Here is a 19,049-nt window from a genome sequence, read left to right as displayed (position 1 = left end):
AGAGATCATACGTTCTGTAGTCTATATGTTATATATGATGACACTTTTATCTTATTATATTAACGTGTACAGATCATATGTTCTGTAGTCTATATGTTATATATGATGACACTTTTATCTTATTATATTATTATATTAACATGTAGAGATCATATGTTCTGTAGTCTATATGTTCTATATGATAACACTTTTATCTTATATTATTATATTAACATGTACAGATCATATGTTCTGTAGTCTATATGTTATATATGATAACACTTTTATCTTATTATATTAACATGTACAGATCATATGTTCTGTAGTCTATATGTTATATATGATGACACTTTTATCTTATTATATTATTATATTAACATGTAGAGATCATACGTTCTGTAGTCTATATGTTATATATGATGACACTTTTATCTTATTATATTAACGTGTACAGATCATATGTTCTGTAGTCTATATGTTATATATGATGACACTTTTATCTTATTATATTATTATATTAACATGTAGAGATCATATGTTCTGTAGTCTATATGTTATATATGATAACACTTTTATCTTATATTATTATATTAACATGTAGAGATCATATGTTCTGTAGTCTATATGTTATATATGATAACACTTTTATCTTATATTATTATATTAACATGTACAGATCATATGTTCTGTAGTCTATATGTTATATATCATGACACTTTTATCTTATATTATTATATTAACATGTAGAGATCATATGTTCTGTAGTCTATATGTTATATATGATAACACTTTTATCTTATATTATTATATTAACATGTAGAGATCATATGTTCTGTAGTCTATGTTATATATCATGACACTTTTATCTTATTATGTTATTATATTAACATGTAGAGATCATATGTTCTGTAGTCTATATGTTATATATGATAACACTTTTATCTTATTATATTATTATATTAACATGTAGAGATCATATGTTCTGTAGTCTATATGTTATATATGATAACACTTTTATCTTATATTATTATATTAACATGTAGAGATCATATGTTCTGTAGTCTATATGTTATATATGATAACACTTTTATCTTATATTATTATATTAACATGTACAGATCATATGTTCTGTAGTCTATATGTTATATATCATGACACTTTTATCTTATATTATTATATTAACATGTAGAGATCATATGTTCTGTAGTCTATATGTTATATATGATAACACTTTTATCTTATATTATTATATTAACATGTAGAGATCATATGTTCTGTAGTCTATGTTATATATCATGACACTTTTATCTTATTATGTTATTATATTAACATGTAGAGATCATATGTTCTGTAGTCTATATGTTATATATGATAACACTTTTATCTTATTATGTTATTATATTAACATGTAGAGATCATATGTTCTGTAGTCTATATGTTATATATGATAACACTTTTATCTTATGTTATTATATTAACATGTAGAGATCATATGTTCTGTAGTCTATATGTTATATATGATAACACTTTTATCTTATTATATTATTATATTAACATGTAGAGATCATATGTTCTGTAGTCTATATGTTATATATGATGACACTTTTATCTTATTATATTATTATATTAACATGTAGAGATCATATGTTCTGTAGTCTATATGTTATATATGATGACACTTTTATCTTATTATGTTATTATATTAACATGTAGAGATCATATGTTCTGTAGTCTATATGTTATATATGATAACACTTTTATCTTATTATATCATTATATTAACATGTAGAGATCATATGTTCTGTAGTCTATATGTTATATATGATAACACTTTTATCTTATTATATTATTATATTAACATGTAGAGATCATATGTTCTGTAGTCTATATGTTATATATGATAACACTTTTATCTTATTATATTATTATATTAACATGTAGAGATCATATGTTCTGTAGTCTATATGTTATATATGATAACACTTTTATCTTATTATATTATTATATTAACATGTAGAGATCATATGTTCTGTAGTCTATATGTTATATATGATAACACTTTTATATTATTATATTAACATGTAGAGATCATATGTTCTGTAGTCTATATGTTATATATGATGACACTTTTATCTTATTATATTATTATATTAACATGTACAGATCATATGTTCTGTAGTCTATATGTTATATATGATGACACTTTTATCTTATTATATTATTATATTAACATGTAGAGATCATATGTTCTGTAGTCTATATGTTATATATGATAACACTTTTATCTTATTATATTATTATATTAACATGTAGAGATCATATGTTCTGTAGTCTATATGTTATATATGATGACACTTTTATCTTATTATATTATTATATTAACATGTAGAGATCATATGTTCTGTAGTCTATATGTTATATATGATAACACTTTTATCTTATTATATTATTATATTAACATGTAGAGATCATATGTTCTGTAGTCTATATGTTATATATGATGACACTTTTATCTTATTATATTATTATATTAACATGTAGAGATCATATGTTCTGTAGTCTATGTTATATATGATAACACTTTTATCTTATTATATTATTATATTAACATGAACAGATCATATGTACTGTAGTCTATATGTTATATATGATAACACTTTTATCTTATTATATTATTATATTAACATGAACAGATCATATGTACTGTAGTCTATATGTTATATATGATAACACTTTTATCTTATATTATTATCTTAACATGTAGAAATCTTATGTACTGTAGTCTATATGTTATATATGATAACACTTTTATCTTATTATATTATTATATCAACATGTAGAGATGATATGTACTGTAGTCTATATTTTATATATGGTAACACCTTTGTCTTATTTATCTTATTATATTAACATGTACAGATCATATATACTGTGGTCTATGTTATATAAAATGACACTTTTATCTTATTTATCTTATTATATTAACATGTACAGATCATATATACTGTAGTCTGTTATATAAAACGACACTTTTATCTTATTTTTTTAACATGTAGTCTGTTATATACGACAGCGACACTTTTATCTTATTTATCTTAGTATATATTATCTTATATATTAGAGGAGAAAAATCTTAAACCATATAAACAAACTTTTCTCAAAGGAAAACACAATTTCGTACTGTTGTGCTGTGTTTATGTTGGCAGGACCCTTTCTAGTGTCAAACAATTATCGGGGACTGTCAAAGACTATTGTCTATATGTAAATATATCTATTAGTTTGTATTTTTACCTTATTAATGTGGTAGATTTCAACTTTGACTTGTTTTGTTTGTTTTTCCCCCCCAAAACTATATATTGCACCTTTAAGTGTTTTCACCATGTCTTATTTTCCATCCATTTTCTCTTTTCCCGGTGCATGTAGCTACATGAAGTAACTTCCAAAGTGCAGCAGTAAGATGAAGTCATTTACAATCTACATCTACATGGAAACACTTTTGTACATGGCATTTTCAAGTTCAGTTGGTACACTTTGCTGCTAGCACAACATTGTCTCTTTTGGTCAGTGCACACACCACAGCTGAACATAAAATATGAAATTTGTTTCCAGGCAGGAATACTCTGTTTAACAATTTGTAATTTAAACCCTTGCATTAGTTAAAAAATATCTATATAAATGTTATTTGAATGAAACAAATGCATACAAAAAAAAAAATAGACCACTGACAAGTGAAAAAAAGATCACTCACATTAGATTTGAACAGGTGCATGTTAATTGACAAATGAATATCCAAGACAGCATTTATTTTCCAGGTTCATCACATGATAAGTCATGAGTTACAGACACAACGACGTGCCCTTCAACTAGTCAAGTGCAAATAATACAGTCAGTAGTTTTACAGAAATCTGTGAGTATATGGCATTATGTATGTCCTGACATAAAACTATCATTGACACATGAATAAATGTGTCACTTAACATTCAGAAGACGGTGTTTGTAGGAAAAGGAATGACTGTTTTCGGTCTGTAATACGATGTGAACGATGGCTGGTGAACGTCCTCTCATATGGTCTCATGGGTTTGGTGTGTGGGGGTCTGGAGGTTAGCTGCACGCTGAGATCATCAGGCCTGTCCTCCCCAATGTTGAGTTTACAGACAGGCCGTCACTGGTCCAGACACACACACACACCAATACCCTGACAGTCCGTGTGAGAGGTCAGGAGTCAAACAAACACATATGATACTATTATTACAGGTAGTTGGGCAGGTCCTTCGCCACCACCTGCAAAAACAAAGAAGTAAATATTTAACTACGACAGAGACGGTGAATGGCTACATTTCAGCACCATGGACAGAGAAGAACTGTTCACTACAAAGCTCAATACAACATGGATTAAAAAACAAACATCATATACACATTTTGCAACATGCACAGAAAAATTAAAAGCACAGCGAGAGCCACTTACGTTGGGATCGTCTTTTGGGGCATATCTCTTCACCACTTCTCCCTCTCTGTTAATCAGAAACTGTTGAGGAAGAACACAATAACCTATTACGACATCGTGTCATTTTTAATTGTTGAGAAAAGAAAATTAACCCCAAATTTACTGAAGATACGTATTTTAAAAAGGGACAGTGTCAAGTATAGCAAATTACCTTTGTAAAGTTCCATTTGATTGCACTGTGGAAAGAGAGAGATTAAAACTATTACAACACAACCTGCAGGCAAACTAACTGGTCGTTATCAGAGCTTGATAACGAGCTGATGTTTTCTTTCAGGTGTGTTGGAGCAGGGAAACATAAAAAAAAAAATGTAGGGCAGGGGTCATTAGGACTGGAAAACACTGCTATAGAGTGTACAGGTGACAACATTGTCAATAGCATAGAATTAAGTATTTATAGCATATGGTTAAGAGATTATAGCTCCCAGACAAAACACACAGAAGGGCGAGACTGAGACAAAGGCATAATTACAATTACATCTGCTATGTCACGTGACATGGATTTATCAAAACGGCACAGCACAGTTAGACTGCTGATATTTCAGAGCCCTGGTCATAGATTCTAACATGCACAAACCTCAGACCTTCCTGCTTTCCATTTGAATTCTCAGTACGAATTACTTTTGTTTACACCAAAACACGAGCTCTGTCTGCTGTTGTAATGACACAACCATGATAACATAATCCTGTTAAGCATTTGTCAAACGTGTCACAACCTCGTCCAAAGTGAATGAGAAACAAAGACGAAAGCAGTGGAATGAGTAACGGAAAACTGAACAGGAAGTGTAAGAAACACAGCGTTCCCATTCCAAGGTTCATGTTCTCTTAGTTTTGGCTACCATTGCCTTCAGTTCTGGCTACATTTTTAAAAAAAACAAATAAATAGCTGAGACATGGGAGACATGGCAACTCCCAGCTTTACAAAGTCACCACACAGAGGTAAAACTGGTGAGGAAGAGTTAACACTCACAGCCATAACTATTAATAAAAACAAGTTTGTAATCTTTGGAACTGTGTGGCGTCTCCTGCAGGATGACATGAATATAAATACACAGCCATCACATACTTCTCACACATAACTGCATGTCCCAATAAGGGAGCATGTCTCCTAAGAAATGGGACCTAACACATAGTGCTGATTAGTAACAATACTGTAACTAGCAACTCAAAGAAAAATCACATCTCAGTGTTAAATTCATGTTCCACTATTGTTGCTCCTTCGCCGTGTACAGTGTCACGAGACTTTTTGCTGAGTAAACAGAAAGACAGGGAAATGACTCACTTTCCCATGAACCCTTTGCCTTTCGGCTGTGCCTTCATCCACTTCCACAGAGGGTGAGCGTTGTCTCCATTCACATCAATCTTACTAAAGAGATCAAACTCGGCATTGAAACCTTTGGCGAACTCTTTAATCTGTTCATCTGTCCCCGGCTCCTAGATCAAACAAAAAAAAAAAAAAAAGTTAGAAACAGGAAGCAGATTGTATACTTTGTGGCTGGTTGCTTAGTTACAGAAAATACTATGAATGAGGCAGAGATATGTGACGTCTCTTCACAGAATCCTCCTATATTATGCGATTTTTATTAAATCATTGTCACCGCCCATTATTGTCTCTCTTTTCAATGACTGCATTTCAATGTCTGTTTTAGTCTCTCTAAATACAGACAATAGAACATTGAGTGCATCAGTGTACAAACTCATATACTCCAGTATCATAATGCATACTTAGCCAGAGATGCTGCATACACCAATAACACCTAATAAGGTCTGTCTCATCCATTAAAAAAACAAAACACTCACAATATTAATTACATATAAAAGTAAACAAAAACAAACAAAAGCTGTGTTGTCTTCAGTTTTTTTTTTATTACCTGTCCTCCAAACTGGTTGCAGGGGAAGGCAATGATGCGTAAACCATTCTTAGCTTGGGAGGCGTGCATCTCCGCTAGCTGAGTGTAGTTTACGCTGGTCTTTCCTCATTTAGAGGCGACATTTACAATGATGCAAACGTACCCTCTGCAAGGACAGAAACAGAACAAAAGGGGTTAAACTGAGAAAACATTTCTACTAAATACTGATGATGTGTGTGGTCTAAACACGACAACTGCAAGAAATATTTTTGTCTCTCAAACACTATAAAAGTCATGACTACTACACATGGATGAAATGCACATGGATGAAAACAGTGACACAGACATGTGACACAACTTCAAAATAAAGGCGTATCTTAAAGTTGCCGGTGATATGAATCAATGTTTTCACTTTGCGTTGATGCTATTGGACTGTTGGTCACTGAATCGATATATATCGATCCGGATCGATGTATCGTTACACCCCTAATTACTACTAAGCTTTAATTAGAGCACAAGGATACATTATATCTTACCTGTATTTCTCAAGAGAGGTCTCATTGCCATCAATGTCTTTGGCAGAAAACTCGTATATGGACTTGGCACTCTGCCAGTCTGCCACCTGAGCACACTGCATAGAGATGAAGAATGGAAACTGTATGAGTGTGTGTGTGATTGTGTAAGACAGCTGGAGTCAGAGGGTTGTCAGGGCTAAAGTCCATGAAAGAAAAGCAAAGGGCACAAGTGAGCTCAAGTCTAAGACAACAACAAGATGAATCAGAGAGGGCGGAGCAAGGACCAGGAAGAGAAACTGTGATTTAATGCTCTTTGGCACGGTCATCATTCATATATGCACCTGAACGGGTTTAGGCTGAACACCATCATTACTCACCTGGTTATATGTCTGTTACAGGAAGTAAATAAACCTACAAGACCTGATTGAATCGGTGTGGTATCCCCCGCACGCCATCAGAATGGGGAACTAAAGTGATGGCACACAAACCGCAGGGCCTCTTCCTGGTCTGATGTAAATTTTTCCATCAGCTGGTTTGTTAGATTACCACCACAGATTATTTATTATTAGCAACTTTAACAGCATCTTTATCCATTTAACGACGCTAACGCTACAAGCGCAGCAAGCTAGGAACATCAGTCTCCGCGTTCATAACAGAGAAACCGAGACGTTTGAGTTAAATTGACGTGATTGAGTCTGGTCGGAGGGTTAAACTGTTAATTAAAATCGTTTCACTGATGTGTAAATGCTAACATTACGCCTCGGACACCTCGACACACGAAGCTAGCGTTCGCGGCTGCTCCAACATCGGACCTATTTGTCGGTTACACCTGCATTTAAAAATAGAGATCCTGTATTTGACCTACATATCAGTTCAGCGTTCAGCTCAGCGACGGGAACGGAAACGTGTAACCACGGCCCAACTTAAGAGAAAGACAAACGACACCGTGCTCCGGTACTTACCATACTTCTGGTGACTCCTCTGCTCCCGACCAGACCTAACAACAGTACCGTTCGTCCGAGCCACATGGCGGCTGCGGTGACGATGTTTGCTGCCTCTGATTGGCTTATTATTTGATTGTACCCGAACTCTAGCCAATCGCATTCCTCATGCCTAAAGCTAACCAATCCGATCAACGCAGGCAAGGGATGCTAGCCAATCAGAGGCAGAGTAGGGCGGGTCATGACTTGGAAATATCATTTGAGCCCTGTACTGTCTCTTAGATGTGTTTTTATTTCTTTATCCAAATACATTTGAGCGTTTGTAAGATTTGAGCATTTAAATCAGATTTTTTTTGTACCACTAGAGGCAATGGAAACAAATTCATGGAGGCCCTTTTCAGCAAACAGTTGCTTATCTGCACATCCAGAAGTCACAGAGCAACATTATCATTCATTTGTTATCTGTTTTTGGTTTCTACCAACTCCTGAGTGTAAAGGTTTTGAAAGGCAGTCAACTGGTCTAGCTCTGTGTGACACTGATAGAGTAGAACCAGAGATATCAGCTTTTTTATTCCACATGTTTTTCTTCACAATGCGACTTCATCACTGGAGGCACTTTATCAGGTTGCATGCAGCTTCCTCTGGAGCCACAAAGGGCTTTATACTGTTTTATTTAATTGGGAATGAATAGCGTTAACATTATGAAGGGCAATACATTGATTTGTGGCACAATTTTAAATAACATACTTTTTTATCTTCGGGCTTGGAGGAAGACATCAAGTATTTTCAAGTTAAAAGGCTCAAGTCCAAGTGAAGTCACGAGTCATTGGTGTTAAAGTTCAAGTCGAGTCTAAAGTCGTCAAATTTGTGACTCAAGTCCAGGTGATGTCACGAGTCATTGGTGTTAAAGTTCAAGTCGAGTCTAAAGTCGTCAAATTTGTGACTCAAGTCCAGGTGATGTCACGAGTCATTGGTGTTAAAGTTCAAGTCGAGTCTAAAGTCATCAAATTTGTGACTCAAGTCCAAGTGATGTCACTCGAGTCCACACCTCTGATACATATGCAGTAGTACCCCCCATGACTGTAAGCACAAATGAATGTGTGACATTGGTAGAGTTACACTTTAAGGACTTCTAAGCCTAATTATTAAAAACCGTTATGTACTGGGGGTGTGCCAAAGTGAAGAAACTATACTGAAGAGTTACTGTACTCCAAATCTGCCTCTCAGCAGTTACTTTGGCACTAATTGAATTGGTATCAAAGTGGCTTTTTGTTCATGAGCAGCTGAAATTAGTTATCAAAGCTGCAGTTGTGTTCCTCCTGCAACAGAGGGCACTATCTAACTGCAGGAAAGATTGATGAGCAGAGTTCCTAACATTTATGTCTTTGGATGCAACATGATACTTGTGAGTAAAAGGACAGATTTTAGACACATGTGGTTCCAGATTCTGTGACAACTGAAGGCAGTTTTATTGTCACAAAGTCAAATATACAGTATACTGCACACCATAACTCCTTATCTGTAAATATGACAAATCTAAGAGGGATTAGCTGATCAATGCGTCTTGTTTGGCTCGTAATTACCAAGTTCTGTGTGATGGTTCTGTTTTTGTTGAGTTATTTGTAGAGGGATTTCTAAGAGAAGCGGGATTTGATTTATTAATTTTGTTTATTTTCATGTCACGCACACAAAGTGCCCAACCCTTGTGGGTTTACGAGACACCAAAAGTACAGCGGTCTATTGTTTCATTATATTTCATTTCGTGACAAGATTACAGGTTAGAAAAAGATATTCTTCCTCTTTTTCTAAGACTGGCAAACCAAATCTGCTACAGAAAAGTTCCCTACCTGAAGCAAAACTCAAGTTTTTTATCCAGCCGAAAAGAAATCAGCATAAAGACTTTTTAATAAAAAGTAGGCAGGACAGCAATACAAAAAGTTAAACCTCAACAAACAAAGTCAGAGTAGCATTAAACCTGCTGGACTCTTGGGCTTATGGTAATGCTCCTGAACGTAGCTGAGCACATACAGTGGGGAATTTTTGTCTTTTGTTTACATTGTAATAAACACAAGGCTCTACACTGTAGTTATTTTTTGTGAGACAATAATATCCATCCATAATTTCTGCTTATACCACATATCAACTGACCATTTTTCGTTATCCACGAGAAACATTTAGCTCCTAATCTCATGAATATCACAAAGTACCCTGTTCTGGATAATGAATGGCAGATCATTCAGACAGCATAACTATAACCATGCACGATGTCCCAATTTACTATCTTTCAAGTGACTCTCTGATCAGACATCTTCACAAGTCTATTCTTGAACTGAAGCATTTGACATTAATGTGTGAGATAAGAGACATGTGCCTGTCGGAGGGCCGTAAAATTAAACCAGTCTGGAGGATTTGGACAAATTTAATCAAAACTATATCATCTTTTGTCTTTTCACTGCAGTTAAATTAGGCCAAGGACGTATTCCTTTTCACGTCCTTCTTCTGGGCCATTGCTTTGAAATAGACTCCAGAGATCTGACGTCAGACTGGTGCCACAATTAAAGTCCCCATGAAACAGCAGTTTGGTCTTTAATTGGATGTATTCCCTGCTGGAATTGGATAGTGGAGGGGATATAACACACAAAGGAGTCACTTAAACATATCAACCAACTGGTTATCAGCTGGAGGGAGAGGTTAATGCTTTATTTATTGGTGGTTTTTATTTGTCCTTTAAGTTCTGCATTAAGGCAGGCTTATGTGTCCAAAGGATAATTACTGAAAATGTCAATTTTCATTTCAGGGGAAGCTGAATTATCCAAAGTTAAATACATAATGCATTCTGTAGCTGCTTATTGCTAATGTTTTATTAACAGCATTTTAATTTATTTCTCGAATTTGGCATCTCAGATTTAGTCAGTGATCTAACTATAAAGTCCTGGACTTATTCGTGCATAGCTTATCACACTTTATCACAACTGGGATGGAAAATTAATCTATGATATTAAGAAACATTTTTTTAAAAGGAACCAAAAAAAGAATAATTTGCTCAATCAAGTTTTTCAGTAAGCAGATTGGTTACATAATATCAGACCATCATATCATGGAAAACTTTTGTATTTATTCTATAATAAATATATAAAAATATATATTTATATAATGGCTGTTACATAGTGACGCACATAAGTTACAGAAGTAAAGACTCGACTCCAAACCAGGTGTTCAGGCAGTGCAGGAGCAGTGTTTTCTGTTGGAGAGAGTGACTCCTTTTGGTGTGGACTTTGGGCTTTTTCATTTTGCAGACCTTTAACATGCACAAAAATGCTACATAACACAATAAAGGAAAGGCAAAAACCCAAAAAGCATAACATGACCTCTTTAACCTGTTCTTGTCTCTGGCAATTGTATGTAAAATTATCCAAAAATGCCTATCCCAGTAGCCCAATGTAAATTCAAAGTTGTTGTTGAACCATCTGGAGTACAGGCATGGTTTTGGGCTTTTCTGAAAAGTTATGAGCTGATTTTTTTCCCAAGCTGCCAGAAGCTCTGTAAGTGCTTCTGGCATTAATGTGTAGGAGTTTGGACACACTGAATTATTTATTTTTCTTGCCTGAATTTTTTAATGCAAAAATAAGCCTGCAGATGACCTGTAACTACACCTATTATCTGGAAAACATAATGGGTCCACAGCACATAGTCTTAAATGGTCCAAGCTCAAATCTAATCATAATACCACAGAAAATGGACACTCAAAACATGTTTTTCAAAGGAAATATTCAAGCGCTTATCAAAAAGACAAAAAAAAGCCATTTGGTGACCTCAAAATACAAGTAACAGGAGTAAAAACTCATTATAATTCTTTTTTTCCTTGTTTAAACTAACTTTCTGCATATAAAATAGACAAAAACAACTGCTTAGGTGGAAGAACAGCCTATTCAAAGAGCGAAACGCATAAACTTTCATCATTTCCAAGTTTAGGGCTTTATTACTTTTATAAACTATATATTACTGGATCTGAAATCTCATTGGTTACATGACGCATCAGTCATCCGGAGGCTGGCATGCAAGTGGAAAAAGAAAAAAGCTAGCTGTGTTTGTATTGTTCGGTGAACTAGCTGAAGAGCCTGTGAGTCTGGCTAGTTTCCCTTTCTGAAACAATATCATAATATGGTATCTTTTAAATAGCTGTTGTCTTAACAAACTGTAAAGTTGTATGCTGATATGGCAGTGTGACGTCTCCTTTACACAAAAGGCACACGAGTGGAGTAAGTCAAGCTACATTACTGATCAATTGCTCTTAGTAACCTATGTGCGATGAGATGATGACATGGACTAATAAAGTTTTTCATGTCAGGAGACCCCGTCGTTAGGTTAATAAGAAGTGATTCGACCACTCTGTCTTGCTGTTCTGCACTGTCTGTAACGAGGGCAAACGACCGCCTGGGATAATTAAAGGGCTGCTGCCTGCAAACTCACTTTTAGTGGAAACAGTGGGATGTCTGCCCTCGAACGCACACACATGCAAACTGGCATGCACAGTGAGTGTGTTTGCTTGACGTGGAGGTCATGTCTTCAGAGGAGGAGGATTTTAATTAGAGCTTTGACAAAACACAGAATCTGCCACAGGTTTCCACCTGAAACATCAGTTCAAAGCTCCTAATTAAACACCTCACATCCAGCCAATTAAAACTCATATCAAAGGGCTTCTACTGTAAAATACATCAGTGCAACTGGTGTGTGTGTCTGTAGAGATGTAGGGGGTAGACGATGTAATTAGCTGCTGCTCTGCCTGTACTGTCTGTGCATAGGAAATAATACAGAAGGCATTTTTTTTCCTACTTAGATCAACAGAAATAGTTTATTGTTGAATAACCTCACATGAACTGCGCTGAACAACTGTTCACTCATTAATAATACTTATGGAACTGAGAAGATGTGCATGTAATTCATCATGTGAGGCCAGAGAAATACCCTGGAAATATTCACACCTGTTGATCACACAAATGCACACAGGCACAAATGCAGCTTTAATTAAAACGATGAGGATAATAAGGTCACACGATGACATTTCAAACTGCTGCAGGACGCACGTATGTCATCCTAACAACTGGCTTCATATCGCTTGGAAACTTAGTGGGAAAAAAATAATCTGCAGCTTACTGGTTGTTATTTAATGAACTACTATACTACATCTTAGCAGAGCAGTACTGGGCAGCAGGCCAACCGCCGTTATAGGTCAGATATTCAAACATCGCTTTATGGATGCCAAATGTGAAACTGGAACAAAACTAGAACACGTTGTATCTAAATAATGATCGAACACATTCAGCATAGGTTTAAAGACCACAATTTTCCCGATGCTCACGTAATAAGCAAACACACACAAGATTGAGTGTATGCATATTTTTATTCCATCCAAACACAGCTGGCTTAAATGAAAGTCTACATAACTGCATCTGATCTATATCACTGAAAAATAACCACACATATAGCATCCGATAATGAATGTTAGACAGCAGACAGCAGCTTTATTGTCGTCTCTCTTTTCTTCATCAAAGAGTTTTGCTTGGTCATACACCAGACAGCCAGTTAACCACGTCTAAATGATGAGAAATGGTATTTGTGAAAAAGCGGGCTATAATGAATAGAAAGAGATGGAAAACACAGAAAAACAAACATGTCTCATATTAAAAGAAAAAAAAAACAGTTGCCTAGAAACAACCTCTGCTGAACCTGACTCCCCCAACCAGCACCACCACCAACCCCCACCACACACACACGCACACACACACACACAAACACACATGCAGAGCTATGCGCACCATGGGAGATAAGATCAGATGCTTCAGGAAAAGTTAGGGTTATTTCTCACTGTTCCTAAGCAACAAGTTGCTGTTTTCTTGCCTTCGCTGCATGTCTGTCGGCTCCGCTGGAGATTAATAGTCAGAGGCAGAAATTAAATCGGCCACAAAAGTTCAGCTGCTTCTTCAAAGTTTGTTTTATTGTTTCAAAGCAGAGTTAAAATTGGCACTTCACTTCAGCTGGACCACCGGCTGTTCACAAATATATTATTTTCCTTTATTTCAGGACAACTACGCTTTGTCACGTATATTATTATGTTGGAGTGGCACATGATTTGAGATGCCTATCACCTGCAGAGTTTCAGGTTTTCACATTAGAGTTGTTGAAAGTGACTTAGAAACTAAGATTTCTAACTAAAGAAATCAATACTTCTAAGAAAAACTGTCAGCACATTTTTATAATGATAAATGTCACCTGGAGTGATGGCAATAAGAGATGCGATGACAGGAGCCCACCTGATGTTTGCTATCGAAGGCATACAACTGGTCTTGTAATTGTTCTCCAGGTATTCATATTGCTCTCAAAATCAAATTACACACTGATCTGAGCACCTTCACTACATTCTTGAATGTTTTGGACTATGTAACAAAAGGAGTGTAATGGAAACAGATGGCAACCTATATTTGCATTGGCAGAGACTCTTTTACATTTAACCCTCACACTCTGAGGGGCTTGGTTGGCAAGGCAACAGATTCTGCAGTCTGTTTCCCATGACTGCGTCTCAATAGTCCAGATCAGCCTCCTTATCCCTCCATCTTCCTGCAGTGAACACAGGTTTGAAGCTTCAGTGTTACGCTGACAGGGAGTGGGCAGCCCGACTCACTACATCCTACATCCACATCTCTCAAATGCATCCCAGAAATAAATTAGCTGCCACTGACTGACCTGTTTGTAACAATCTGAGCCTGAAATGTTTGGAGCTTAGTTAGAAACCTCAACGAGGTTCGAGTAAACATGATATTTCCAAATATGTTGTGTCATAACCACTTATTTGAAATACTCATTGGGGTGAAAATGCACTGCAAGCTTTTCTTACACAAGAAATGTGTCAGTGTGCAGTTGCATATTGTATCTTTACTCTGGTTTTCAATTTTGCAGATAAACAGAAGGATCAAGTCTTCCTTAATGGGCTAAGAAAATTGCCCTACTTCTTAAGTAGATGCTCAATAGATAAATTGTATGGTCAAAGAAATCATAACATGGAAAACAGCTCATGAAAATTTGATGTTTTTAGAGCTATATGGTCACTGAACATGCTCATATTTTTGGCAAACGGTGAACTGAACGTATCTTTGTACAACTAGTGAACGTGAGCCTGCTGCAAGAGTTAACCACGACCCAGCCCAGCTAACCTGCGCTGTTTTACGGCTCTACGCAGAGCCTACGTCGTAGTGAGCATTTATACATGTGCACTGGTGTGTCTGCATTGCTGGTGGTGGTCATAAGGCAGACTGCCAACTGTACTATCCCTGGTAATCACATCGACCCCTTCGGCTCAGCTGTGTCTCTGGACTTGGCAGAGTGGAAAGGCAGTGTCTGCAGGGAGGGCTGCCCCTCCATGAGCACCGATCTTGAACATTATGTGGTTTCAACTAGGCGCATTTGCCCGTGGGATGCTTGTGGACGAGATGTATAACCCAAGAAGAGCAGCAGTGCGCTGGTAAGAAGGGACTGAAACAGTTGAAGAGGGTGGTGTGTTTACTGGGGAAAGAACAGGTCACTATCCCCTAAATTAGCATAAGCCCCAGAGAGTAAGTCGGAAAATGCGATGCTACCAAGCGGACCAATAGCAGTCGCTGCGATGTGCAGTTACATTTCTGGGGGCACAGGCTGTGGCATAGGGCATGCACCTAGGTAGAGGCTATGTCATACCTACGGTGTAGATTCAACACAGAAGCACTCTTGAAAACGTTCTTGAAAAGACCTGCCAACTGCCAAGTACAAATAGAGGGAAGAATACAGTGCAGAATTCATTGATCTGGCATCAGGTGATATCTACTATTTTGAAATTGCACACATCTCACGACAGATGATGCAAAAACTGCCTGCCAAGACCTTTTCTGGGATAACAATTGAACCAAACTGGGAAGTAAATGAAGAGAGATCAGCTTTATCAGGGTCAGAATTCACTTTGTTGTGATGTCAGATCTTTGTGCAAGAACGGTACAGAACTTAAAGTAGAAGAACTGAATCTGTGCTACGTGGCAGACGGGCAAATAAAAAAGACACTCAGCAACAGCATGCCTGCTGTTGGCACAAAGAGTAAGAAACTCTCAAGTGTCAGACGAAAGATTTTGTGGTCTGATGAAACAAGAACTGAACTCTTCAGCTGTAATTGAAAGTGCCACAGTATGTCTGGAAGAAAGCCGGCACAGCTCATTAACCATTTAACATGATCCTGGAAAGACGCTGGTGTTGAGCAGCGGGGACTTGGACACTTGAATAAGAGGAAAAACATAAATGGAAATACATATGAGAAAAATATTGAGGAGAGAGCACTTTGTTGTCCAACAGGATCCTGAGCAAAGCCAGCTCTACACAGAAATTTTGTTTCTTTAGTCCTTGCCAGCATTTAGAAACGTTGAGTGCTTAAGAACACACTTCAGCAGCCTTTAATCACTGCTGACCACTTTCCAAACCATGCATACGAGGTTCAGCTCTTTGAAAGCATGTTTCCTACGTCTCAGGCAGTCATCGTATTTCCATTCATTTCCATATGATGTGAAAATCACAGGTGTCAAGACTTAAGAACCTGCTTCAGTGCTGTAGGCCATTGTAGTGAACATCAAGTCTGCATGAATGTGCTTCAAAGTGAATTTGTCACTGTGTTGTAGCTTCCGCGCCTATAATATATTGAAAAGCCTGCAGTGTGATTTCTTATAGCGATAATCTAACTTCCACAAAGATTGATGCAGACTTGATTTTCTTGATACTGTCGTACTGTGAGTGCTAAATCAGTGTTATGTACCTTTATATGACAAAAATAACTTGTTATCTTTCTTGTTGAGAGTTAAATGAGAAAAACAGTACCGCTCTCACATCAAGTGAGTGCAAAAGGAGACTTCTGGGCCATGGTGGAGGTATATTCTAGTTTATATTTAAATTTAAAGTAAAAAAAACAGTCTAGCAGCTGGAGTACATTTGGTTGCACTTTACTTGCACCTGAGCGACAGGTGTGGCATTTCTGGCCACCACGGTAACAGATAACATTTCACAATGTCTATAGCCTCTTATTAACTGTTATGTGATAATACAGAGCCATCTGACAGTACAGTGAAATGTCAAGTGCCTTTTTTAAGATCTTTAGCTGTGTGTAAAAGCCTCTCCGTGATCCTGCAGAGGTTTGTGACTACATTTAAGGCGGCAGTAGCTGCTCTATTATGGGACAAGCCAAATGAGCTGATTTTGACTCTCATGTCATCACCTTCTGCAACGTTTAAATCAGGCTGATCATTCTGAATCTCACCCGATTGGCAGATCCATGCACAGGCTCCACTATTCACATTCACAAAATGGCATCAATATTGGAGCAAGCTGCAGCAGAATAGTTGCTCTGCTACTGCTCGTTTGAGGAAATTGACTTCAAGGAAACGAAGGCTGCATCCATTTCCTAAACGTTAATGAACAGATGAATATAGCTGCTCGACAAAGGTTTTGTCGTCTGAGGATATTCAGTATTTATGGTTGGAGAAGAGAAGAGGACATGAGTCATGCCAGATAAACAATGATGAAAGTGCCTCAGTTGGAAATGTACTTTTCATGTAATTTCTAGGCTATTTAGACGCGTGATGTGCTGCTGGCTATCGCAGCACTGTTCCTCTGCTCTAGACGTGCTTTCAAAAGGGAGGACGAGTGGATCGGCAATATCACAAAGGGCAGAGAAGGAGACCTGTGTTCACCTGCTGCCTCGCAACAAGACCGGCCACTGCAGCTGTCTTTAAAAGACGCCTCTCTCTTTCGTGTCTAATATTTTGTCTTTTTATTGCCATTTGTCTTGACTTTTTTTTTAAAACTCTTCGTCTGAATCTGCCTTTTCTTCTTCCTCCCCTTCAATACTTTCTCACTTTGCGGCCCACACCCTGCTGTATTTCCTGCCTGTCTGTCAAGCAAATTAGTTGATTTTCCTCAATAGTGATTTCTCCTCGCCTGCCGAGACGTCACACATACAAGTGCAAAAACACACGCACAAAGAAGCGCTTAATTAGCCTTGGTGCATGGAACTGCCGCCACAGCCCAGGTGTGTGGTTCATAATATACCACCCCTGTGATAATGTGCTACAACACTGTGAGCTCCTCTTTTGTTTCCTTCTCTTTAATGAATTGTAGAAAGCTCATGTACACAGCATGTATCTAACGCAGTATTGTCTTTTTTGCGTTGCCTGCTTCCACTCAACCTGCAGACAAACAACACAAAGCATTACGTAACATGTGCTTAAGATTGTTTAAAATGATATTATGGGTAGAGAAGAGGTGTTACTTACCTTTTGTTCTGAATATAGTCTGTTTCCTCCATATAGACGTAGATGACATATTGGGAAAGTGGGGGAGAGTAATCTCAGTAAATTCCACCTCTAGTCACCCTCACAAGACCTGTCTAGATGTTTCTACAGGGATTAAATCGGTAAATATCAAAAAGACCCCTGATGCCTTTTCAGCATACAACCACCCACAGGGTTCGAGTTATAATTTGAGCTTTGTGTGTGTGTGTGTGTGTGTGTGTGTGTGTGTGTGTGTGTGTGTGTGTGTTACGCTCGAGGCAGAGATAGATGAACGTATAATAGCCAAACAGGGGTCATTACTTCATTAAGTGGTCCAAGGCCAAGAAAGCCATTAATGAACACTGTATATTGCACATGGAGACACAAATGTGTACATCTGTGGTTTGTAGGGGGATCTTGCTGTCCTTTGTCGTCCTGATTTCATCATACTTGGATCAGAAATTTACAGATTAACGGTAGCTGAAACTTTTTCTAAGTTTCTCAGACAGAATCTACCTGAACGAACTTGAGCTCATAGCGCGTTCGGTCCAGCACTGAACACAATTGCCAGAAATTGCTTTACCCTCAGTTCACTGGTTCACTGGCTCCCACGTAACTTGAACCCTGACCAGCCGTGACTTTTATCATTTTGCGATTTAGAGGTCCAGATTCAGATTTTTAATGTGCTCATTATAACAGGAAGATAAAGACAGAAAAAGCTTGAAAGGTAAAGATAGAAACAGTCCACGTGTTATAATGCAGAGGTAGATAACAGTAAGTAACAAAACCTGCATACTTATTGATACAACCGGATGTTTTACTCTTCCTTTTAATAGCACTGAGATCAGAGTTTCAAGGTCAAAGTTTCTTTCTGTTGTTTGGACAGTAGCCAGGCTGCTAGCAGTAGTCATGTTGCTAACACGAGGGGC

General features: G+C 37.0%; 1 protein-coding gene across 1 annotated transcript; it reads right to left on the bottom strand.

The window, feature by feature from the left end:
• Positions 1 to 3,728: 3,728 nt before the first annotated feature.
• On the bottom strand, positions 3,729 to 7,879 carry LOC141017293 (phospholipid hydroperoxide glutathione peroxidase-like). The gene is made up of 7 exons (XM_073491963.1): positions 7,808 to 7,879; positions 6,867 to 6,961; positions 6,352 to 6,496; positions 5,763 to 5,914; positions 4,635 to 4,659; positions 4,445 to 4,504; positions 3,729 to 4,260 (listed from the first exon to the last, which is right to left on the bottom strand). The coding sequence occupies exons 1-7, from the start codon at positions 7,871 to 7,873 to the stop codon at positions 4,228 to 4,230; spliced, it is 576 nt and encodes a 191-aa protein (XP_073348064.1). The 5' UTR covers positions 7,874 to 7,879; the 3' UTR covers positions 3,729 to 4,227.
• Between the last annotated feature and the right edge of the window lie 11,170 nt (positions 7,880 to 19,049).

This window comes from Pagrus major, chromosome 21, assembly GCF_040436345.1.
Source record: "Pagrus major chromosome 21, Pma_NU_1.0".
Classification (NCBI taxonomy): domain Eukaryota; kingdom Metazoa; phylum Chordata; class Actinopteri; order Spariformes; family Sparidae; genus Pagrus; species Pagrus major.
This window is presented reverse-complemented; position numbering and strand designations above follow the sequence as displayed.